Source organism: Haliotis rufescens, unplaced genomic scaffold, assembly GCF_023055435.1.
Source record: "Haliotis rufescens isolate VD_foot unplaced genomic scaffold, xgHalRufe1.0.p SCAF_9, whole genome shotgun sequence".
NCBI lineage: Eukaryota > Metazoa > Mollusca > Gastropoda > Lepetellida > Haliotidae > Haliotis > Haliotis rufescens.
This window is the reverse complement of record NW_025964383.1, coordinates 39284273-39308609: the sequence shown is the minus strand read 5'-3', so window position 1 is coordinate 39308609 and position 24337 is coordinate 39284273. Positions and strand designations below refer to the sequence as shown.

General features: G+C 38.4%; 1 protein-coding gene across 1 annotated transcript in view; it reads right to left on the bottom strand.

Annotated features, from left to right (window-relative positions):
* The window catches only part of LOC124139568 (probable ubiquitin carboxyl-terminal hydrolase FAF-X), a 56997-nt gene that overhangs the window by 18685 nt on the left and 13975 nt on the right, over positions 1–24337 (bottom strand). Inside the window, exons 5-39 of the mRNA XM_046506742.2 lie at positions 23969–24074; positions 23237–23352; positions 23063–23129; positions 22307–22491; positions 21769–21907; positions 20754–21011; positions 20037–20243; positions 17555–17822; positions 16608–16695; positions 16424–16475; positions 16246–16317; positions 15812–15915; positions 15524–15641; positions 14878–15185; positions 13921–14161; positions 12847–12984; positions 11845–11965; positions 11485–11612; positions 11178–11240; positions 10884–10975; positions 10371–10608; positions 9846–9971; positions 9050–9216; positions 8284–8395; positions 7054–7109; positions 6848–6938; positions 5977–6123; positions 5510–5720; positions 4968–5086; positions 4538–4639; positions 3508–3680; positions 3070–3243; positions 2716–2857; positions 1826–1911; positions 1583–1674 (exon numbers count right to left, since the gene is read on the bottom strand). Of these exons, the coding sequence (XP_046362698.2) occupies positions 1583–1674; positions 1826–1911; positions 2716–2857; positions 3070–3243; positions 3508–3680; positions 4538–4639; positions 4968–5086; positions 5510–5720; positions 5977–6123; positions 6848–6938; positions 7054–7109; positions 8284–8395; positions 9050–9216; positions 9846–9971; positions 10371–10608; positions 10884–10975; positions 11178–11240; positions 11485–11612; positions 11845–11965; positions 12847–12984; positions 13921–14161; positions 14878–15185; positions 15524–15641; positions 15812–15915; positions 16246–16317; positions 16424–16475; positions 16608–16695; positions 17555–17822; positions 20037–20243; positions 20754–21011; positions 21769–21907; positions 22307–22491; positions 23063–23129; positions 23237–23352; positions 23969–24074 (4907 nt within the window). The remainder of the gene's footprint in view (positions 1–1582; positions 1675–1825; positions 1912–2715; positions 2858–3069; positions 3244–3507; positions 3681–4537; positions 4640–4967; positions 5087–5509; positions 5721–5976; positions 6124–6847; positions 6939–7053; positions 7110–8283; positions 8396–9049; positions 9217–9845; positions 9972–10370; positions 10609–10883; positions 10976–11177; positions 11241–11484; positions 11613–11844; positions 11966–12846; positions 12985–13920; positions 14162–14877; positions 15186–15523; positions 15642–15811; positions 15916–16245; positions 16318–16423; positions 16476–16607; positions 16696–17554; positions 17823–20036; positions 20244–20753; positions 21012–21768; positions 21908–22306; positions 22492–23062; positions 23130–23236; positions 23353–23968; positions 24075–24337) is intronic.

Sequence of the window (24337 nt, the reverse complement as noted above, 5' to 3'; positions counted from 1 at the left end):
TAAATTCGTTGTAAATAAAAAATGTACGCTAACACGTTGTTAACATCCAGATTAAGGACCAAGGAAGCGAAAACTTGACGATTTTCGGCAAATATATGATTTCATAATATCCACGTACCTATTTCTGTTTTATTTTCATTGTTTACGTAATTGGAAAATCATTTTAAAAAGAATTATAAATGGTTTCTGTCATCACCCATTTCCCGATAACAGCGACTGTCCGCTCAGTAAAATGAAGAAATACCATCGTTTTCGAAGTTTCGTATGAATAACACGTTCGTCGAAGAATGGCATATGACACATCGCTGGAAAGCTTATTCCTTCATCTACACGCTCGTAACATCGACTGGTTTTTTTCGTAGTTATAACAAGCAATTTCATTGGATTAAAATTGGTTTCTAATGACGCTTTCTTGCGGAAATCTGCTACAAGTTTCGTGATTGGTCAATTTTGAGCACGTGACCTAAGGCAGCCAATCAAATTACAGCTGTGATACCAAGCTCGTGTTCGATAAATTACAGAAGTTTGCGAAAGAATTTTGTTAAATCGTGTTATTCTGAACGTTTTGAGCAGGAAATCACGATATATATTAAAAATATGGAACTTCGTGAATGTATCGTGCTAGGTTACGAGCTGTGACAAAGATTTTTCATGCATATATTTTTGCATTAAACATCGTGTCCGAGCCGAGAATTCAAGGCGACGAAAGCCGAGATGTCATTTGACTTACATTACACGCGATCGCACGAAAAGATGGAAATAATAACTTAGATGTAAGTTTGATTACTTTTAGATATATTTTTGTTGATTTTATTTATTACTTTGTATAATATATTTAAAGATTTGTTTAAAACGTCTTTTTTTCCCTCTTTGACGTGTTCGATGTGGACCCGTTGTCGAAATGTGTGTCCGAGAATTTTATTTTCAATAACATCGCGAGAAATAGTGAATAATTTTTTAATTTAACGATAAAAAATGTTAAATTGAAATGGAATATGTATTTCAGACATTGTGAAATGTGATAGATTTTATAAATTTATGACATTACAGGTAGGTCCATAAAAATATATACTATTTTGACGTGACTACGGCTTGGCCGGATAACCGGCCTGCGGTGTCTGGTGACTCGATGCTTCTTGGCCGGATAACAGGCCTAGGGTGTTGAAAGAGTTAAGGCAGGGTCAATGTGTTTGTCTTGGGGCATATACAGGCTAAATCACAAAAACTCCATGAAGAAGCAAATATGGATAACATGGCTTCTTCATGACGCAGGGATAATTCTAGGGTGGGGCCTGGTGCTTGTAGCCCCTAAATTAAAAAAAGGCCAACATTTTAAAATACAATGGGGCATTAAACATTGTGCTGCAAGTGTGGGTGTACCTCTGGAATATTTGAAATTTTCACATAAAGGGCCCATGACAGAAAATTCCAAGAGTGAACCCTGATGATGTATTCCATCCCCGTTCAAAATGCACCATAAGAGATGCTACCTATAGCAACTACATCCAGTACAACTGCTATGCTATGACATCCCATTCACTGATAACTTCAACTCCATAAACAGATCCACAAGGTTACTGACCTTCTATTTTGGCAAGACCTTGAACTGTGTAGGGTTCCATGTCAAATTTCCGTGGAAACTCAAAGTAGTCATTGAACTTGATTGCACATTCCCTGGAAGAGATAAATTAACATTCGAAACAATTGTAACTTAAGGTGACTACCAACGTCTTAAGATATTTGTCATAACTGATCATGTTTTAAAAGTTCAACAAGAGACGACTTATAATTTCACAATTTGAGACAGAACACTGCAAGGACATACCTTTCCCAGTCATAGTCAAATCTCTTTAACTGGATGGCCAGGATTTTTGGCAGTTTCTTTATCACAAGTCTTTTAACTGTATCAACCTGAGAAATGAAATACAAAGAATAGTAAACTACATGGAATACAATAGCAAGAGAAACATATTTGAAAGACACAATGACAAACTTCAAAACATTTCAACATTTGTCAACTATGGCATTTGTCAGGAATATTTCAGATGCTTCACAGCAATTTGTAAATATCTCGACGGCTGGAACCAGTGACAGAATGCATGAGCAATGTTCCGCATCATCTGGGCACAATGACACACATTCGTGACCATCATCAATACTTCATGGATGTGTATAAACTACATTCCTCCATGCCCGTTATTACATAAGGACTATTTGTGGTGAAGTAACGCCTATTGTATAGATAGTCAGTTTTTTGTGTGTTTAACACCACACTATACAATATTTCAGCTAAGGGACGGCAGTCTATAAATAATCAAGTCTGGAACAGACAATCCAGTGATTGACATCATGAGCATCGATCTATGCAATTGGGATACAAAGACATGCATCAACCAAGTCAGTGAGCCTGACCACCCAATCCCATTAGTCGCCTCTTACAAGCATTGTTTGATGAAGACCATTTGTAACCCACTCTTCATGGGAATTTCTAGTCAGATAATAAAATGAGGCCGTATATAACAAATAAGTCCTATTACGCAAACCGACTTTGTGCCAACCCTAACACTGCCTGATATTGAAGCAATGTGTAGACTGGTAGAAAACAAGACAGCTGTATGTATTCATGGTTGATCAAGAACGTAGTGAATACAAGCTAATGAAGTATTGATGATGATCTTTGACAAAAGGTAGGAAATACAGTGATTCCTAACTCACCTTCTTGTTGCATTTTTCACAGTGATATGCGTTGGCACCTTCTAACAAGTCTCCTTTGACGTACTGTTCTAGAGACTCAAACAGATTTTGATGATTCCTAATATCTACATTCAGAGTTGTGAAAGCTTCTTCTCTTTGATACCTGAAGACAAACAGCACACAGTTAACAGATAAATACCATGTATATTCTTCCTAATAGTCCTAACATTCTCTGACTGCTTTCATTGATGCAGTAGAAAAATAGCATAAAGTTCATAACAAAAACATAGTTTATTTATCTTTAAACACTCCTAAAATATCTCTTCTGACATAAGTTACATCAATGATATCAACACTATGGAAACATGTACCTACCTATGAGGACAATCTTTACAAATCTTCTGATCAGCAAACGATCCTCCTAAAACCTTTGTCATTGCCATTGGTTGTCCTAAAACTTTTAAACTCTCATCTAAGCTGTCGACTAGACTGTTGAAGAATTCTAAAGCATCATGTTGCTCTCTCAGGTTGACCGGCTCTCCCCATAATCTAGAAAAAGAAATATGCATCCAGCATTTTATTATTACAAAGACATCTTTCAAAATCAAACTATTAGTTTTCTTTCTTCGACAAAGCAATTGCGTCACTACAATTGCAATAACTCTTAAGAGACTTACAACAGTCCTAGAGATAAGATTACTTTGTCTCATACCTAGCAAATATCAACATATACACAGGATTTGGGCATATGACAGTGGTGTACAATACCAATTAATTAACAGTAAGGTGTTGATGTTCTGATGTTGCACTCACTTGAAGTGTTTCCAGAAGCCCCTTGGTACATGATACTGCAGTCTGCTTGCGGCGAGATGCCCGAAGATGACCTGGATCTGTTTGAGAACCCCCATGTGATAGTCCTTCCTCTCCTCCACCTTGTTCCCCTTGTCATCGTCCTTCTTCTCCTCCTCACTTATGTCAACATTTGTCTACAATACAACAGTCTCACCTTAGTACAATCCATTTTAGGCCAGAGGTAAATCATGCATTTCATTGACTTATTTTTTATGTTCACCATTTTTTGCACAGGATTGTAATTGAACTTAAGGTTCACTTGTCATGGTATATATGTAGCAATGCCAATGAAATGTAATTAGAGTTACAAGCCCTTCCTTGTAAGGAGGTAATTAACAGTCAGTCAGTGAGTATGTATGGTTTTACGCCGCTTTTAGCAATATTCCAGCAATATCACTGCGGGGGACACCAGAAATGGGCTTCACATGATGTACCCATGTCAGGAATCGAAGCTGGGTCTTCGGCATGACGAGCGAATGCTTTAACCAAAAGGCTACCCAACCGCCCACGTCATTAACAAGCCAGTCAAGTGATTGTAGCTATTTGTCCGAATCACAAGTCTCTAACAAGCATGAAATACCAATATGACATGTCCGGTTGTGTGCAAGGCATTAGCCCTCCGGAAACGAGCACAACAGTCATTTTCAGTCTAAGTTAAAGACATTGCCATGGAAACCCGAAAAATAAATTTGTAAAAAATCCTTAACTATCAAAAGGCACCAGTTCACCACTAGACCTATCTATGTCCCAAGTTTTGTTAAGATATCTCTAATGGTTTTTGAGTTCTGCTCAGGAAACGAAACATGGCAGACAAACAGGACGGATGGAGAGCACCCATCAATTGAAAATGTGAACAAGAGTAACTTTGTGAGTAGTAGTAGTAGTAGTAGTAGTAGTAGTAGTAGTAGTAGTAGTAGTAGTAGTAGTAGTAGTAGTAGTAGTAGTAGTAGTAGTAGTAGGCCTTCTTGTACCATCTTTGAGTTTCACTTACCTCCCCTTCTGCTTTTTCATCATTCATGAACTCTTCCTCAATGTCATCAGCTGCACCCTCCACACCAAGAATACCATTGCGGATCGGCTCAATCATAAACAACTGAAATATACAACATGTATAGCTATGAATACAGTGTCATTGTTCTAGGGCCTAATTGTATTGTTGCAGAGGGAATACCATAGTGTTCAACATAGTGATATCCACCAAGTGTGTTATGAAAAGAATTGAATAATTCCCATGTGATACTGGCAGCATTTCTTAATGGAAAAATGTTTAAGAGTCAGAATTTTATACTTCCATCTTTAAGCAAATTTAAAAGCATTCATGCAGTTTTTATCTCTGATGAACTGCTACCGAGTCTATTAATTTGTCTCTTTAACCTTGCCGACATAACTTTGGATCTAGGTATTGAGTGCCCAACACTCACTTGTTGTAATACAGAATTCATGTAACATGTTGCACCAGCATTCTTCAAACCAACAAAGCCTTTGGATGGCCTTGGCCCAACGGGTGGTAAGTACTCCCACTCTGACAATGGGGTCTCATCTGTAAAGAAAAGAAAATGTACAAATTATATATCCAAACACACTTCAAATCATATTGAACTTGGCCAAGTTCCATGCAAGAAGCCAAATACAGCCACCAAGAGCATGCTTTGTTTATACAGACAAGATACAAGATATATTTAAGATGTGGATACACTGGATACACTTGATTCACTGGACACACATACTGACAAGTTTTCAGACAAGTAGCTTTCCAAGACAATTACTTCCAAGGGGTTGAAATTAAGGGGGTCCTGGTGTCATCAAATGTTGCTCCTATAGCATTTGATTCTATGGACCCTTCAATGTTTACACTTAAAAGTTAGGGCAATGATAACGACCCCATGACTTTCATGTTTAATTTCGAACACTGATTTCCTCCAACTGTAATTTATTAATGCACTAATATACAATGAACACTTACTAGTATAATACATATCAATGATCATGGCGGCAAGGAAGCGCAGGTTGTGCACGCAGCCAGTGCACAGCGCTACCAGGAGATCAAAAGCTGCTATCACAGTCACGGGGGAAGAGCAGACAGGCACAGCCTGCTCTGCCGGAAAATCACCATTCAATTTGCGACACTGTAAGACTATCTTGGATGCTGGGAAGATAAAATCTTCTACTATTTCCTGAAAGAGAAAAAGAAGGATTGCAACACAGTCAAATATTCATTCCTACAAAACAACCCTAAAAATACTTCCTGATATAATAACATCACATGCTCCATTATAACAAGACACTGACATGTTACATCACAAGATTTGCATGTCAGCCAGCAGCTGAATCATGACGTTGAGTACATCTGCTAAGCATCAAGGTTACAAAACCTGTGATTTACACCAGGGCACTAAGTACATGAGACAAGAATACAAGCAGTCTTCTCACCCTGATGAGATTAGCTCCTCCCTTCTCTGAGCCAATGTTGAATTTCTTCTCTGGGGACTGGAACGCAAGGAGCTCTCGTGTGATGCCCAAGTGCCCCTCAAGTAACGCCTCTTCTGTCTGCACCTCGGAACCATTCAACACATAGTCCTGCAGAAGCAAACATCACACTGACTAAATCTACATTTCAACTTCTTTACAATAAACGTTGTTGTAACAGTTTCCTATGCAATCAATAAATCCTAATACATGTCGGCCTACTGGTAAAGAGATATGCTTCCTAACACACAAATCTCGGTTAGCCCTGATTATGTTTCTAGGTTTGTCAGCACCATACCTGTGCTTGTGGGTTTTACCAATGTGGTAAACGTCTAAGACCTGCATCACTTCGGGCGTTCTTCCCACAATAAGCTGACACACTGTGATATAACTGGAATATTGTTAAAAGCGGTCTAACCATACTTGACACATAGAAACACAATTGCAGATGGGACATTTTTAAAGGAAGACAGCAAACATGAATAGTGAGTGAAAACATACAACTGTATGTCAGCTTAAAATGGGAAAATAGCCAAACCTGAGGCTAGTCGTATCTAACTACCACTTAGGTGAAAGGCATGAGAATTTGTATGCCTCTGACAGGCCTAAGGTTGGGGTGACCTGGGAATGAAGCCCATGACAAGCAGAGTCTCTCAGCCAAAGACGCAACTCTGAAAAGTGAGTTTGTGCATCTTCAACCCCTTGGTCACACATGCCATCTTATAAGAATGCTACAGTAACGAAGGAAACAAATATGTCACCTGTTTCAGTCATCTCTATGAATGTCTCTGTAAACTATTTACCTTTCTAAACATAACGTGATGATTCTACTTACCCTGACTTTTTTCAACCATGCTATTTCATTATTCAGCAACGCTTCTGCTGTAGAGAGACTAGCTTCACTCGCAAATGCATAACTTAATAATCTGAAAAGGAGAAACATATTTTGTACTGAACAGGTAGACAACTGTACTGCTTAGGGTGAAATCTTAGATGTGTTGATCTACAAAAATCTTTCCTCAGGCACAAGGTGATACTTACCTACATAAAAGCTGAAAATACTCATGTGACTGTTTTGCATTGTCTTTTGCAGTTGTCTGAAACAAAATCAGAGCAATCAATGATAAAATGGTGGGAACAAACAAGTCTTCACAATTTGGAGAATATCAAAGAAACTGCCAATATTTTTTATGCACAGACAAAATAGATCAAAACATTTTGAATTCTGTAACCATTATAGTGTTTGTATGGGTTTTTTTAATGCTCAATGCCCTACTCAGAAATATTCCAGCAATATGACAACAGCCTGTATACAACAAACTGGACCAAACAAACCAGAGATTGATAGGAGCAATGTCCTTGACTGTCGGGGTGAGGTGACATACAATCAACCCAGTCACCAAGCCCAACCACTAAGTCACTTCTTCATGCATAAGATGCTCGGGATTCTAATACTGAATTCACAATAGCAAATGTGAATAGGCTTATTCTGCTCTTAGCAATATTCAGGCCATACAAGGTGTAGGCATTACACACTGAGGGATTCAACCCAGGGTTTAGTATGATCAGCAAACACGTTACCCACAGAGCTACCCTACCGCATTCTACTACATAGGGGGGCATGGGTTGTCCAGTCGTCGAAGGCGCCGCGAATCGCTGTGCAGAGTTGCGTCCCTCAGACATGCCAGAAACCTATGATTGTGGGTTTGAATCCCGGTTTACCCCGATTAAGTTTCTTGGTTTGTCAGCACCATACCCGTGCTCATGGGGTTCACCAAACTGGTAAACGTCTAAGACTTGCACCACTTCGGGCTTTCCTCCCACATTAAGCTGACATGCCATGATATAACTTGAGTACTGTTAAAAGCAGCGTTAAACCTAACTCACTCACTCGCTCTACTACATAGGTTTCTGTCAATCAATGTACATCATTTCAACTTGGATCTGGCAAAGGATCTCAACATTGTTGTTAGTGCAATATTCTTATGTCACATTTTCCACACAGTGATGATAATTCAGCAATGTTGCAGCTATATGACTACTGTCTGTAAATAATCGAGTGTGGACCGGACAATCCAGTGATTGACATCATGAGCATCGATCTATGCAATCGGGATAGGATGACATGCATCTACCAAGTCACTGAGCCTGACCACCCGATCCCTTTAGTCGCCTCTTACAACAAGAGAGACCAATTCTTCACGAGACCTTCACAAAACCCTAGGTTATGGGATCTTGTGTGAACATTCTGAGCTGGAAGGACCTACTCACCGACAGAACTGTGAAGAGCAGAGTAATCATGAAATGCTGGGGTCTGTGACTTGTACTGCATCGTGTGGCCATCAGGAAAAACTGGTCAGAGGCACAGATCCTCACAGATCGACTGAAAACATGCAACAGTATTACCTAAAATATTCTCTAATCCAATAACAAGTCAAAGATCAGTAAAACAAGCATTGAAACAACATGAGAATGAACTCATTGCTTCAGTCTGCAATATGACAGTTATGGAAACAAGACAACAAGTGAGAAGGGTCACTTATACCCCTGACTTTGACTCCAACATATTTCTAAGTTCAAAACATGAAAAAAGCAATCTTTTTTTCAGAAAATCCAATGCACCTCTCCCATTGGTATAGAAACTGTACTCCCAAATGGAAAAGAATCAATGAAGTAGTTTTCAAGTCACAGTTTGTACAAATGTTGAAGTAAAAAAATTCTAAGTAAAGAAATATAAAAAAAAGCTGTATTTTTCAGAAAAAACAAATACTGATATCAAACTTCACACGGCACCCTTCCTGTAGGTACAAAAAGTGTTTACCAAGTTTGAAATTGTAGTAGTTTTCAAGTTATAGGTTACACAAAAAAATGTCCTTCGATGGAAAGACGGAATTCATTGGTATAACTATATACCCACCCACCCACCCTTTTAGGTCAGGGGTATAATAATCATGTCTACTGGGGCTTATTCTTCCCCAGTAGCCCAAACGGTTGCAAGCAGGAAGAATGTATCTGCTCCAGCCAGAGTTGCTCTCACCTGCTTCTACAGAGGAGCAGCAGATCAATGATGAAGCACTGCCAGGCCTTGTCCTTGTGTAGAGCATCCAGTGCTGCAGGGAACAGCGCCAGACACACTGTCAGCACTTCTAGGGCTTCTCGAGCCACTCCGATATCCTCCATGTCAGAGGGCATGCAGTCTTTAGGCTGAAACAGCAGGGTTTGCTTCAGAGTCAACTAGGCAGCAGGCAGTTCTGGTATTTACAACAACACTAAGCAATGGTGTTACCAATCTGTCTTTGAGAGAAATCATTTAAAATAAAATTAAAATCAACATCATATTCATACATGAAGTTAGGTAACAAATTCAACAGCCTTCAGTACCACGGCATATTGTTTTATTTCTGGGAAGCAAAATAACTTTCCTTATGTATAACCAGGAATTATACATTAGGTAGCCATACATAATTCAGGATTCACTCCAGGAATTTTCTGACATAAGCCCTTTATGTGAAAATTTCAAGTATTCCAGAGGTACACTCACACTTGCCCATGCAGCACAATTTTAAAATGCCCCATTGTCTTTGAAAAAGTGGGCCTTTTTACAAATGAAGGGGCTAAAAGGCCCCACCCTAGAATTATCCCTGATAATTTCTACTTTTGATAAATTGCAATTTTGTGCAAACAAATCAGGGGGAACCTTAGTTCTGTTCCCAAATTGCACGATAGGTGGATGGTTTGATGTACAGGAATGTTTGTATTTCTTACTAGCTCTATTTATTTGTATAGCATAGGCCACAGTAGCCATTACTTGAATACTTCTTCGACATACTTACTTTCTCATGTGCTCTATGTATATCCTCTATTGAGGCGTGGACAAGATGAAGAGAACAGCTACTAGCTGCCCAGGCTATCTTCTGTATGGACTTCACTGTCGCCAAGTCTGGTAACACACCAGTGGCCTGCAATCAAGTCAGAATAGAAGTCAGGAAATAACTCCAACCAAGAACTCACAAGTATCTTTTGCTTAATACATACAATTGTCATTTTCAAAGATATCACTCACTTTAGCTACAGATATAGTCAGAGATTGTAGCTAGTTTGTAGCTAGTGCTGTTTTGTCAAAAGCGACAAAAAATGTTTATTATGTTTACATCAGGTTTGTTCAGTTCCAATTTGTAGCAAAAACTGAAAACTTGTTCATAACTGAAGCCCTCAAATGCTACAAGTCAATGAAGGCTGCTATCATTTGATTTTTACTTGTCCTCAGCACAATGTAACAGCCTCGGACATGCAGACTAACATGAATTTTGAAGGTTGTCTATATGGTAACCAACTACAAACTACTAATGAGCACTTACCTGTTCTCCTAGATTCTGCCCAAGTCTCAATGCCACATTTCTGGTGGTGAACTCTGCATCAGGACTGGGAATATGTAGCAGAGCCTGTTGTAATGCTGCAGCCTGGTTGTGCTCCACGACAGACACAGCTGGCACCTGGGACTCGGAGTGACAAGCATCCACCACAACCTGTACCTTCGCATGACCCACCGTCGTCAGCATCAACTTACACACCTTCAGAACAGTCAGGTATGCAGCTCTGAAAACAAATCCATATCATAAAATATCTGAGAATATCATCAAATACAGAACATGTAAAATGTCAAATATTAGTGACAAAGAAGCTGATGCCACAGTCAGCAATATCTCAGATTATATGGCGATTTGGAACAATCAAACCAGATGTTGATACTATCATCCAATTTTAACACTGAATTGGTCATTACAAAGCATAGAATGAGTGCCTGACAAATCACCTCCAGTACATACATCTAGTTTCACTGATGGGTAATATTCAAATGATCTGTTAGATACCTTCGTGTTGGCAGGTCAGCATTTGGCAAAAAGTTGTTCTTGGTCAGCATGTTGATGGAAAGCTGAACACCTCCGCTCCTCACAAAGTTCAACTACAATTGAGGACAAAACCAACAATGATACAACATTCAAAACATGTCTCAAACACAGTTAGTCCTAACTTGAAATAAAACACAAATTATCAGAATATGCTAATAGACCAACGAAAATAACTTCCTCAGTTCAGCAATCCTTACAAGGAGATGAAGTCAATGTAGGTTTGACTTATCTACATATATCTGAAACTGGACTGACCTGAAACTCAAAAGCCTCTTCAACCAATGGATCCACTGCAGGCATCAGCAAACTGTAAGCAGTCTGGAAAAGAACAGAAACGATTGATTTCAAGTTTACCTCAACATCAACATGATCAAGTATTTCTAAACCGAGAAAGAGTATATAGAATGTACTATCATGTCTATTAACTATTAACAGAGCTTGTCAAGCTGCAAATAACACAAGGTTCTTCACAAAAGTTTCAAAACTAACACCATACACACATATATATGTTGATCAAAAACATAATGTGAACATATATGTAAATTTATGAAGCTTTTCTTACCTCAATATTATAGAGCACTTGAGTAGGAGAAGAATTGAAGAACAATGCTTCAAGGGTTACTGCCACAGTTCCATCAGCCTTGGCATTTTCAGAACAAATTGCTCGGAATTTCTGAACAGTTGTCCCGTCTGCAGTGTAAAACAGTGATAAGAAATGTGCACAATGAAGGATACTGTTAAACAATGGTTGAATGTGAATTGTGTATTTATTTATTTATTTGTTTGTTTGTTTATTCATATGTGACTTTTTTGTATGTGTTTATAGAGGTACTGTGTGCTCACCTTTTTTTCACGCTTACACCTCTACAAACGTGAAAGAACTGTGGAAATCAAATCTTGACTAAGGAAGACATCAACATACCAGCGGGCATCAGCTTGAGTACTGCTCTGGCTGTATCTCGTAGTTTTGGTACTTGCAGCTGACCACCCAGGTCAGACAGTTGGAAGAGAAACTGAGCATATCGAGGGTCTTGAGCCATCAGCTGGAACACAACAGCATAATGGCATGTCACCCTTATCACACATACATACAGGGGGCTGCTCCTAATCTACTAACAATGACAGGTGCTTAGTTCTGTTGTTTATTGTTTTAACACACTAACCACAGTAAATAACATCCAGACAAAGTACCATCAAAGCATTCCATAAAGATGTATGTACAATAACTGCAAGTATTTCTCTGTCTCTGTAAAAGACACCTGGATTAAAAATATTCACCAAATGGTTCAAAATAACATGAATCATCATATCTCAAACAAAGTAAGATTTTATCAAATTACATTGAAATATCAATGTGCAATGTATCAATGTACTGCCACTTTGGTTCATTCTTTTCCTGAGGAGCCACTTGGCTCTTGCATGAAAGAAACAGGTGCCAAAATGGTTTTCCTAGGAGCCAAAATAACTGCCATTTTAACATTAAATATTTCTGCTCAGATAAGTGGTTATAATGACAACTGCTAATTGTTGAGGCTTTTATAAGTTGGAATGTATTCAATTAACTTTTTTTTGGAATTTTCGTATCTGGTCAAGTTGATTAGCTTAGAATCACTAACGCCCACTGCAGCAGTTTTGCCACTCTCATTATTTTCACTGATCGGTGTTTTTGAAGAAGTATAGAAAACATTGCAAGTCAGCATGTCACTGTCTCGCTTTTTCGGAGACAATGAAAGTCATGTGACATAGCACAAATTAATCTAAGCTCAACCGAACAACTGTTTTCTATCAATATGAACTTATTTTCATTCTTTTACATTGGCAGATTATAACATGTCGGTAAGATCAATTCCTTGTAAAAGTACCCCTCTTGATACTGCTACAACTTATATCAATGAAACCTCAGAAACAAGAGACAAGAACTGACCACTCCTGGCAGGCTGTTTTCAGCCTCCACATTGGGTCCATCATAGGCGTTGTGGGGCGACCCAACAGAGCTGTCCGAGCTACTGTCTGGACTGGAGGGCATGTTGCTCCCAACTTGAACCAGCTTGGCTGTTACAGTCTGCAACATATCATACAAGGAAATGATGAGACAATTACCGAAAATGCAGCAATTTATTTATGATTTCAAGCTAAATGCCTACCAGAAAAAGAACCATTATTTTGTTCAGAACTGTGATTTTTCTAAAGTTCATGTTTTCCAAATATCAGAGACATTTTATCTTTACATTAAATGCAGTAATGTAAAGTTGAGCATGCAAGCCTCTTCCTCTTCCTACTGGTCTTGCCATCAGTGACATAAGGTCATCACTTCCAAACATAGCATCACGTGGTATGTAAATCTATTTAAACATGAATTGGAAACTTTTAATTGACACTTGCTGCAGACTTTGGGCCAAATATTGCCCTCTAAAAAGGTCCAGATAAATTCCACTACTTATCAGGGTATTTGGTTATAATTATTTTTGACAGTATTCCAGCCAAATGTTGTTGACATCAAGGAATGTGCGAAAACATAAGAATGACACATTTAAAAAACTTCTTGTCTTGTGAATGGTTAACTCAAAGAAAGATATATGTAGATCATCTTGGTAGAAAAACAAGCAGCCGCCTTTTTGTAATGTTGTGTATAACAACATATTTATTTGCTCATAAATCATCATGAAATGAGGCCAATGGAAGCCAAGAGTGCAGGAAAAGGCGTCTCAAGGGTGACGAGTTCTAACATTTTCAGAGCAATGATAGGTAGCTATGTGACCACAGGTTCGGCCTCCACCACGTAGTGTAGGCCAGTTAGTTTGGAGAAGGGCCAGTAACTTTAAAAAGGAGCAAGCCCTGCTGGCTACATACAAATTTGTTTTTAAATCTACCCCTGATTTAGTTAAGAGTTTGAACAATATGGAAGACAAGTTCATATATTATCCAAGCCAAATTACTTTACATTGGCTTACTAGTAACAAATAACAAGGATATTCTTATATTCAAAGAATCAACTCACCATCTTGTCTCGAAGTGGAATCTGTGAAATTAGTTTCTTGTCTTCACTTGGGTCCAGCTGTTCACCATTGACATAGAGATCCACTTTGATGTTGTTTGCATTGGCCTTGACTCTTGATAAGATATATCTCCGTAATGAGCCAACTGTATCATTGCTGTGAGACCATACCTCCAGATCTTCAACTTGTCTCCCCTGATTGGGGAACCTAACTTTTAGAGTTACTAGTTTGCCACGACATGCTCTACAAAAAACACACACAACATACAATGTTAGAGTATGTTCAGGAATACATATGAATGTGATTATGGAAACAAAGCTGTCTGTGCGGATAGCTCATCTTCTCTATCATAACTAGTGTTTGAAATTAAGTCTTGAAAGTCAAGGGGTCTTGTCATGACCCAAATGTTAAAAGTTAAGAATTTAGAGCCTTAACAGATTCGAATACCAGAGCAGCAAACTTTAAGAACCCCAATTAATTTGAACACTGAATATCTATGCCCAATCACTGTTGACACCCATACAATCTATAATACATGATTTGTCTCATCTATATCTATGTATAATTAAATTATTAAGGCAATTATTCGCTGAACAGGAAATGAGATGGAGGTGACTTTTTCCATAACTTCTTAGTGAAAGACTCAAATCATAGGGCCATTCTTGGAACAACTCATAGTGCTATGACAATAACTCCCATACTTTAACAAAGACCTATATTCGTCATAACAGTAACTTTACTGACTTGTGGAATGGCACCAAGGGCCCTGTTCCACAAAGCTATCTTGGCACTAAGGCATTTGTAACTCCATCACTTTAACATTGACCAATGACAGCTGTAGTGCTGATATCCCTTTGTGGAAGTCTATAAGTCCATGTTAACCTGTTGAAGTGATGACAATCATAACATTAAGATCGCTCTCTGACACAGTGCCCAGGACTTCAAATAAAATGACGTACCTGCTGAGAGGAAGAATGGTGCGTTCCTCCCCATAAGCTTCATCACACTCTGCCACATACTCCTTCAACACTGTGAGAATCCTCACCATGCGTATTGTCTCCTGCATCACCCTACTGGTGCTATCAGCATCCTTCTCCAACACACTCACTGTGTCAAACGAGGCTTTTAGTCTATCAACACATGATTGTATAAAGTCCTCATGAATCTCAATTTGATTCTGTTGTAACCTTGGCCCAAGGTTGGTAAAAATGTCTTTCAAAAGAGCGATTGCTTTTTCAGCAACTTCATCTGGACTCCAGAGCACAACCTAAATGAAGAGAGAACTGTTAACATCAACAGCAGCAACAACTCCACCCTGTTTCTTCAATGTCACAGAGCCCCACTTAAAACACTTATCACAAGTCCTTCATGCAAGGAAAGAAGGAAGATGGAGAAGGGGGGAGAGAAGAGGGAGAAGAACCTTATTGCAAAATACCAGTTTGCCATTCTATTAACTGCCATGTACATGAAGGATACTGTAGGAGGATACTGACAAAGAATGCACATATGTATGAGTTTCCTATTCACATTCCTGATTGTTCATCAACTGCTTATTCAAACACTCAATCCTGACAAATTTCCATCTGATACCACTATGTAACATACCCGCCACATGTAATCCAGTCCTATCAACTCCAGGTCATCCATCATGTGACCTCCTCTTCGTTTGGCAATCAGCTTGTTTTCCTTCAGATTTACTTGCTTGAAAAATCTTTCAAAACAGCTGAAAGCAAGTATATGCTTAATCAGAACTTCAAAAAATATAATCACTTGTTACCTTGTTGAGAAATAAATAATAATCTCATATTACCTATGTCATTTGTTTCATAGATCATTGAAATTCATTGTTGATTGCTGAATAGTAGTTAAAGATATTCAACTGATAGCACTTACTTCATTCCATTTTCTGTGAGCAGTGCTGGGTCAAGCTGGAGAATGTTCCTCTCAAAGAAATCTCTCGTGATTTCAGGGTCCAGATCTGGTTCTTCTCCCATCAACTGAAATTATACACGCTCATCAATAGTAATCAGGGGACCACTCCTAATTCATGAAAAGGCACCAGTTCAACACTAGACTAACAGACGGATGGACATGCTGATCGCTATATCACATTTTTCAAACAGGGTGATAACAATGAGTATTTGTATGTGAATATGTGTTTAATTGAGCCATTTTTTTCACCAGATATAACTGTCTGATAAAAACAATTTCACCTAGGAAACTTATTGTTTCTCAGTTTGGTTTTGAGAAAATGCAATCAAACCCGCAACAAAGTGTATCTTACTTGGTCAAGTTCTTGTAAAACAGTACAATGACTATTGACTTACCTTTGCAAACCATTTGAAACATGACTCCCTGTCTGTGATGTAAATTGCATTCTCAGCCAAACAGTGCCAGATCTGACAACAGAAATTAGTATTATTAAATTCAAATGCATTTTTAATCTGTTTCCATCTAACACATTATCCTTATCCAAATAAACCATTTTCAAGTCACATAACTCACCTGTCTTGCTTGGGGTTCACACAACCATAACTGCCCATCTTTCAGCAGGAATCTGAAGAATTTGATAGAGAAACTCATGTCAATAAGGGAACATATCCTGTGCCTTGTGGTCCTAATTTATTTTGATTATTTTAGAAAAGGAAAACACTCCATAGATAGGTAATATACATAATAATGTTCTCACCTGAGAAATCTTAGTCTTTCTTGCACCTGCATGACATGATTGAATCTTCCATCGGGTAGAATATGAAGAGGCTCCTCTTCTGGATGTTCTGAAAACACGTCGCGATACCATTATTATTTATTTAGGACAGAAACATACACTTTGTTCAAATGTCGAAGAATATTTTTTTCTGAATATCTTATGAATCCTGTCTGGGATTTTGTGATGCCTACTGTGTGAGACACCTAAATTTTGGTTTCTGAATATAGCTGTATGTGAGATCATGTTATATTTGTTTGTTGTGAAATGCCACATTCAGCAATATTCCAGCTATATGACGGTGGTCTGGAAATAATAAACTCTGGAAGACAATCCAGTGATTGACATATGAGCATTGATCTACGCAATTGGGATACAATGACATGCATCAACCAAGTCAGCATGTCTGACACCCGATCCCAGAGATCTAGTTCTAAATTGAACTTGATTCATAAAGGCAACATAACTACAAGTGACTGATTTGGGTTTTACACAGCTTTTAGTAATATTCTGGAGATGTCACGGCACGGAAACATAAGGTATGGGCTACACACATTGTACCCATGTTAGGAATTGTACCCAGGCCTTTGGCAAGATGAGTGAATACACAATGACTGATTGTCTGTGGGTTAGTTGTTTGACACCGCACTCAGCAATATTACTGCTCTATGACAGCAGTCTGTAAATCATCGAGTCTGGGCCAGACCATCAAGTGATTGACATCATGAACACTGGGATATGATGACATGCAATCAACCAAGTCATTGAGCCTGACTACCAGATCCATTAAGTCGCTTCTTACGACAAGCATAGGTTGCTGGGGACCCATTATATTATTACCTAGAATCCTCAAAGGTTAGTGAACACAATAACCACTAGACTACCGCTCCGACCCACTTTCAACTACAGGAATCAAACATGAATGTTACCTTTGTTATGCTGTCTGGCTTTGTTCATGTATGCAGAGAGATTTTGAGAAACAAGCATGACAATTGAATGTTGATTCTGCAGCTGACCAATGACACTGTTCCTATAGTACATGTGTGGAGACCTCTGTGTGTGGGGGAAGTTCTGTGGAGCTTCAGGGAACAGCTGACATATCTCCCGAATCTGCTTCAGTGACGGCAACACCCACTTGTCATTCTTCAGCTCCTCTACAAACCTGTTGATCCACTGCATTTTCTGAGCATCTCGGTCCTACAAAGGAAACAGGACTCTCATGATGTTCACAGAATCTACTTCACATTCAAATTATTGCATAAATTCAAGTGGTTGTAATATTTTTGAGTCTGCAATATTAGCTACTAGTATGAAGCTTGAATTTTGCAAATTTCTTTCGGTCTAATAAACTTAGCTTATGAGAGCCAATATAAAAGAAATTTAACCTTCAATATCAGTGACAACTATTTCAAGAACATTCCAGAGGGCAATTCAGCAAACAAACCAAAAATGATGTCACTAAGTTGAATTACCATATGCTGGTCATTGACTGTCCTACTACTGGTATTACAAGATTGTCATCAGTTGTCATACATAGTAACTGTATGACATAACCACAAGCAAACGACTTATTAATATATGCAGAAAAAGGCATTTTCTTGAAAATGCATAATGAATAATGAATGACCTTCATTGTGACCTTGACCTTAGACATAGGTCACTAACAACTTTTCCCAATCTACAGCCTGATCCAAGGATGACGTTAGGGCTGGGACGATTCCAAATTTACGACCCGGGTACCCAACCCCTATTACCCTACCCGGGAACCCGCTGTGGGTCTCAAGAGATGGGTGCAAAATGTCCAGTTGGGAATAGTTTGTCCATGGCCCAAAATGTACTGAGATACACATATGAAGGATCTGGTCATGCATACACTGAAGTTGACTGAAGCTTTATCCTTCCAACATGAAAGTCAGAAGGAATGCCTGCATAGTCAGATAATCAGAAAGAAAGGTGAACATTAGTGACTTGTACTGTTACCATGGAGTTCCTGATAATTTTTGTCATTAAACAATATACCATGTGACTAACCACGGGCCTGGGTAGTCCTGTGGGTACCTGCGTCCTACTCAGTACCCACCCGACCAGAGTTACCCGTACCAAGTTTCGTTGACCATTAATAAATCCTCTAAGGTACTTTTTAAAATTATGACCTTGAAATGACCTTGACATGACTGATCAATATGCCAATATCATTTCCCAGGGCTATTTATAAAGGATATACACATGACAAAGACTACCTGAGATGTCAAAGCACCATATGGTTTCAAGAACGAAGTACAGCAGTGGCCGTCAAATTCAGGCCAAAACCATATCCTATTTTCTTAAATATAGTGCACACATTTTTTTCCAAAAATACAGCTGTGTAGAAGCGGGTGTGCGTTATACACACCATAATGAGTTTTGATGTTTTTTTCCCCCCAACACAAAGACATTACCATGAGCATTTAACACCGTAAACACCATGTCAACAAATCCATACTGAAGTACGCAAATTAATCATGTAATTACAGTCTGGCTATATTGTATATTGTATATCTGGACTTATTTTGTAAATTATTTCATTAATTTCATTCAAAATTCCTTTTAATATAGTTTTAAATAATTTTGGCGAAATCGTGTGTGATGTGATCGGTTGATCGCACATATCACACTGTTATTAACAGCAACCACGGTCAGATTACCGCTATTGACACCTCGAACGAACTTTAGTTGACAGAGAAAGGATACACATATCATAAATGCCATACTTTGACTCATTAAAAGTCATATTTGTTGTAGTTTGACTATTCTATGCAACATGTTGTTCTCGTGACCACGCACGCGGGAGCTTGACTCGACGGTGACTGGTCAAACTGTTCCATGTGAAAAATATAACTGGCAATAGCTATCAGCTACACCAAAGTGCTACGCTTAGGGTCATTATTATCTTAAATATATTTAGTAAAAGCTGCAACTAAAATAACAGGATATATTATTCCTGATTAAAAAATTAGTTTCAGATACAATTTTTCCCAATCCTTGCATTAAAATCCTTTAAAGTTATATCATTGGGTAAGTTTTAACCGAATCACCAGCGTAGTTTACGAGAAAATACTCAAGGTTTAATCCCTGCATGTAAAACAATGCCTAGCAGAACAAAAAATACAATCTAAACGGTAAATCAACATGTCTGATGATTTATTATCTCAAATTTTAAATTTGTACTGACCAAGTTTTTTTACCGTTTGTTTACCGGAATTCGCTGAAGGGATAAGGTGTAAATTTTTTTTCTGTGCAGAATATTTAAAAAAAAAAATTCTCCAAAAATACTGAATCCGCTAGAGGGGAATGCGCATTATACCTTGGTGTGCACTATACTCAAGAAAATATGGTAATTTACATGGGGCTGTTTAATCAAGCAGGGCCTACCTGAGAGCAGCTGTAATCTAGGATCTTGATATGAGCAGTGAGAGCTTGGTCCATGATCTCTGTGGGGACATCATCACTGTGGGCCAGGTTCCACAGCAGAGTGAGAACCTTGTGGGCCATCACACCTTCCTTGTCATCCTCGGCAAGACGGCGGATCAACTCAAGGAGCTTCTCACGCTGTTTCTTAGTAGCATTATTCCAGCTACCCTGTAAGACAACATCATGTTAGAGATAGAAAACAAACAATGCTTTTGTTAAGCAGTTTTTTTCCAGGTTAATTTGGAAAGGCCAGAAACAGAAACAACACTGTTAATTTTTCTTTTATAAACGTAAATTAGGCCTAGCCATTTTTCTCTTGTTTTATGGACAAGCTTACCTTGAGTTGTGCTCAAGTTTAAAAAAAATAAAAACATTGTTTGATTGAAATTACGCTTTCTTAACATCTTCCAATAAAATGTTTTACAAGAAATCAAACTTGTCTTTCCTTACAATTAGACGTTTACCTAAATAGTATTGAATAGCTTCAAACAACCACATATTTGCATCAATCAGCCCTAACTAGACTTTCATGAGTAACTTTGATGTTCTTTATCTTATCTTTATCTTGGTAATCAACCATCACATTAAACTGCTTTGAAAATGCAAGAATAGTGAAAAATGGTATCCATCTCTATCCATGGAAGAAGGTTTCAAAATATCCTTCTACATTGAACTGACCTGGAAGCACTCAAACAGATGGTCCAGCTGTTCGGGGGTAAAATCCCATGCCAGTTTGGCCAGCAGGTCATGAACATTCTTCACAATAGCATCATGTTTCCCTGACTGGGCCTCCCACAACCGGTCCAGGTCCTCCATGGTAAGAGCCTTCTCCTTGATCATGAAGCGGAGAATCTTTTCCAACTTCTCCACATACTGGGGCTGATGCAGGCTGTCGCGGAGAACTATTGACAGTACGTTGTTCTGCTGAATCCATTCCTGTAGACATGAGAAAATATACACTGCAGCTGACTATAAGTACAAGCAGTGATGGAGGACTCCAGTTTCAAACCAAACTATTGCTGGTAATATTTTCAATTGTCAAAAATCTTGTACAAATTCAATTGCATTTACAGAGAATCCTTATAATGTGGAGAGTAAAATGTCAGTTAAAGGAAGCTTAATGTTCAGTAAAAGAGCCCTGTTTCATAAAAAAAACATCAGCATATGAATGTTGTAACAACAAATCCTCCATCACATGTGAATACATATGGCCGATTTGCAGTGAATTACCAATGTCTCATACCTATGAGTGCTCAGATTACATTGCTGTATTAAACAGCAATATTTCTTGTGCAACAAGTGCCATAGTCTTGCAGCTATCTACTCGCAACGGTAAGGTTCTCACAATTTCTGGCATGGTGTAGGGTCCATGTGACTTTCCTTGAGTTATAAACAGCCTCTTTCCATTACGACTTAAAACCAACATGTATCAATACCACAGCCAATATCAGCCCGATGCATTCACAGGTGATGGAGGAATGCTGTGTATACAAACCCGTGAAGTACTGACAATGAATCCTATCACCCCCATTAATGTCCAGAAACGGTCCTTGAGAGAAGAACTATTATTTCAGGTACATGCGTTTGTGATATGACTACACACAAGCAATAATTAACCAAACAAACTTCTGTTCAAAACATCAAGCACTTTGCCCTCTAGTCTCTATGTAAACATCGTAAACTGTCAACTTACAGCCATTTTCTCCGCAGTTAGCCACTCATCCTCCTCTACCTGGGTATGGCGACTAGCATGGAATGACACGTTGGTTATCACCTTGTTCACTTCATTAAGTGCATTCATCTTGCCATTGAACGATGATATCTGCAGCAGTCTGAAACACAACACAGCAGCATCAGCACTGTCTGAAGAAATTACCAGTCAGCTGTCTACTGTTAAAGGAAGCTTATGCTTGACTGTCAGAAAACTATTTCAAGTCAAGATCTAGATCCTGTAATTAGCAACAGGTTGAAACATTGTCACTGTGAAATAAGAACTATAATTGCAATAATAATAACAATGCAATTTAAGTCGGCAAAACAAAATTTACACCATGCACAATTTGAGTTGGCACAGCTTGATCTACCCCATACAATTTTAGTCGGCACACCATGACTTACATCATGCAATTTGAGTTGGCACATCAATAAAGTGGTGTTAAACAGCTTGTGCAGTTTGACATCGAATATTCCACAGAGCATATGAGAAACTTAGAAAAGAATACGCTTCATACCTCAGTATCATCTTGAGTCTAAATATCTCCAGTTCTTTGATTGTCTCATCCTGGTTGGGGAGTCGATACACAAGCTGTTTCAGGGCTTTGATGATTGATGACAGAGCATCATTCTTTGCCTCAGTCTTTGATTCTTTCTTTAGTTCGTCATCAGTCAGTTTATCAAGAAACTTTGGTACAATATCCTGTAAGAAATGTCTACAATAACCACATATCCAAAGCCACAGATTAAAGGCACAGCCTCAATCTATTCATTTTGGAAACTATACTTAACATTCCTAAAGCAATAGCTCATGTCTAAGGGTTGTTTACAAACTTCCAAGCTTTGCCCTATAGATGATATGTCAAGCTATGACCTTGATGATGACCTTCACCTTTGACATGACCAGCCAATATGTCAAAAAGACTTTCCCAGATTTTTATTGGAGATATACATAAGATATCCCTGAAATGTCGACTTGCCACATGCTCTTAAAAACAAACTGTGGCGGATGCAGTCAAATTCAGTTAAAACCATTATTTCAGTCACATCACTGCATGTCAACTTTATGGGAGAGGAAATCTCAAAACAACATACATCTTAAATGTTGAAAGCTACCAACAAGGGTAATGTGGGACTCACACCCATGGAACAGTGTATCCACACATTGCTAAGGGAAACCACTCTGTGCAGTGAATGTGATGTCTTAAGGTCACTGGGCCAAACATGTGCCCCTATCTTTTGGTGACAATGAGAAAAGATTCAAAGAAACTTACCACAATGGGCATGAAGTATTTCTGTACAGTGTGTGGTGTCAGTACCTCAGCACACTGTCCAAATGGTCTAAAAAAAGCAAGAAAGTTCATTGATACACATTCAAACATACCAGACAAATTTTTATGATCTGATGAGAAAGAGACATTATATAAAATTCTTGTCATGGTACTTACTTAATAAGTGCAGCAATAATTGGTACGGAGAGAGCTGGAGCTTTGATGAATCTGTCCAGAAGAATCTGAAAGCCTTCTAGGCCTCCGAACTTGTTTACCAAGTCAACCAACCAACCCTGAAAAAGAAAGCAAATGTGACTGAATTCTCAAATATTTTCAAAAGAAAAGAATACCTGATAATATCTAGAGTCTGGTCTCAGATAAAGGTGTTTGGACACATCTTGCAACATGGCCAAAGCAGACACATTCCAGTAATAAGAGTGGCAATTGGGGTTCTTAGATTTTTACGCTATAGATTTTGAATCGAGGGACAATTTATATCTTTAACATTATGAGCGTCTTGACTTTCATGCTTAATTTTGAACATTGCTATTAAACCTACCTTTATGACTCATTAAAAAAAAACTAATCTATCATCTCAAACAGAATTGAGTACTCAGATCAGACTCGCTGACTTGATTAATGCATTCATCGTAACCCAATTGCAAGGATTGATGGTCATGATGTCAATCACTGGATTAATTGGACCAGACGCAATTATTTACAGGCTGCCATCATTCAAAGGTTATATTGTTGTTTAACAAGAAACAGAATATAAATGGCAAGTACCTGTGGTCATAGGGGGATGATTGTGGTCAAAGGGGGATAATTGTGCATCAAAGGGATAACTGTGCATCAAACTTTTCAAAGAATATCAATAATGAATGTGTCAATAATTCCCAAGAGCCTTACCCTTGGAGTTCTTGGGTCTGGAGGTCTTGCAAACAGAGATTCCTCCGATGGTTGGGTTCCAGCTGGTACACTCTCTGACGGCCGAGTTCCATTGTAAGTGTGGAATCTGCACAAATTGATTAAAATCCATGTTATTCAAATAGCTTAATAATATGTGCATGTCATACATTTTTCCCTCTATGCTTTACAAATAGTGTCATGTGCAATGTAGCTCAGCTGAGTATCTATTTAACAGTTCAAAATGTCAACAAAGACAGACACTTCGGCGATTTGTGACGTAGAATGGTTAATGAACTTTAGGGGTTTTGAGTGTGTCATAAGATAGATTTTATGTGGACTAGTAAGGGATAGTAGACAGAAATTTGAATA